This window comes from Merops nubicus, unplaced genomic scaffold, assembly GCF_000691845.1.
Source record: "Merops nubicus isolate BGI_N331 unplaced genomic scaffold, ASM69184v1 scaffold45872, whole genome shotgun sequence".
Lineage (NCBI taxonomy): Eukaryota > Metazoa > Chordata > Aves > Coraciiformes > Meropidae > Merops > Merops nubicus.
Genome location: NW_008593727.1, coordinates 6029 through 6707, shown reverse-complemented (window position 1 = coordinate 6707; position 679 = coordinate 6029). Strand labels below are relative to the sequence as shown.

The 679-nt window shown below is 61.6% G+C and overlaps 1 protein-coding gene across 1 annotated transcript in view; it reads left to right on the top strand.

Annotated features, from left to right (window-relative positions):
• The window catches only part of LOC103768377 (disks large homolog 3-like), a gene marked incomplete at both ends in the record, with an annotated part of 16999 nt that overhangs the window by 10300 nt on the left and 6020 nt on the right, over positions 1–679 (top strand). The window contains one exon of the mRNA XM_008935518.1: positions 550–674. Coding sequence (XP_008933766.1) covers positions 550–674 — 125 coding nt within the window. The remainder of the gene's footprint in view (positions 1–549; positions 675–679) is intronic.

Here is a 679-nt window from a genome sequence, read left to right as displayed (position 1 = left end):
CCAAGCGTATCTGGGAGGAAGAGGAGGCAGAACTGGAGACCCCACTCCATCCTGACAGGCCCCTCCACCCAATCCAGCAAATTTTGGCATCAATACTCCTGGTCCCTGGGTTGGCTCCATGCCGAGACTGCATCTCAAGGTGCAGCGGGCCTGGGGTGGGGTGCTGGTGACTGGCACAAGCCCCACTGCTCTGTCCCAGCAGCAGCATCGGTGTCTTCTCCTGGGTAGCAGCCAGCAAGGGGAGGTTTTTTCACCAAGGACCACCCATTCCCTCCACTCGCTGCCTGCCTCAGAGTCTGTTGGCAGAGGCACGGCAGTGAGGGAGGTCTTTGGCGGCTCCCACTCCACCGCTCCATCTGTTGGGTGCTCCATGCTGCTGCACCGAGCGCCTCGGCCGATGAGCGCAGCCCGCCCCTCCGGCGGCGTGCCCTGCGCCACCATAGATGCTGTAAGGGATCCTGTGTCCCAGGCAGGGGAGAGCTGCTTTGGGAGGGCCGGCAGCAAGTGGTCGCCCATGAGGGGAAAGATGTGGTGTTTGATTTTGCACAGGGTAACTCTGGCCTCGGATTCAGCATAGCAGGAGGAATCGACAACCCCCACGTTCCAGATGATCCAGGTATCTTCATCACCAAAATCATCCCCGGGGGAGCGGCAGCCATGGACGGCCGTCTGGGGTGAG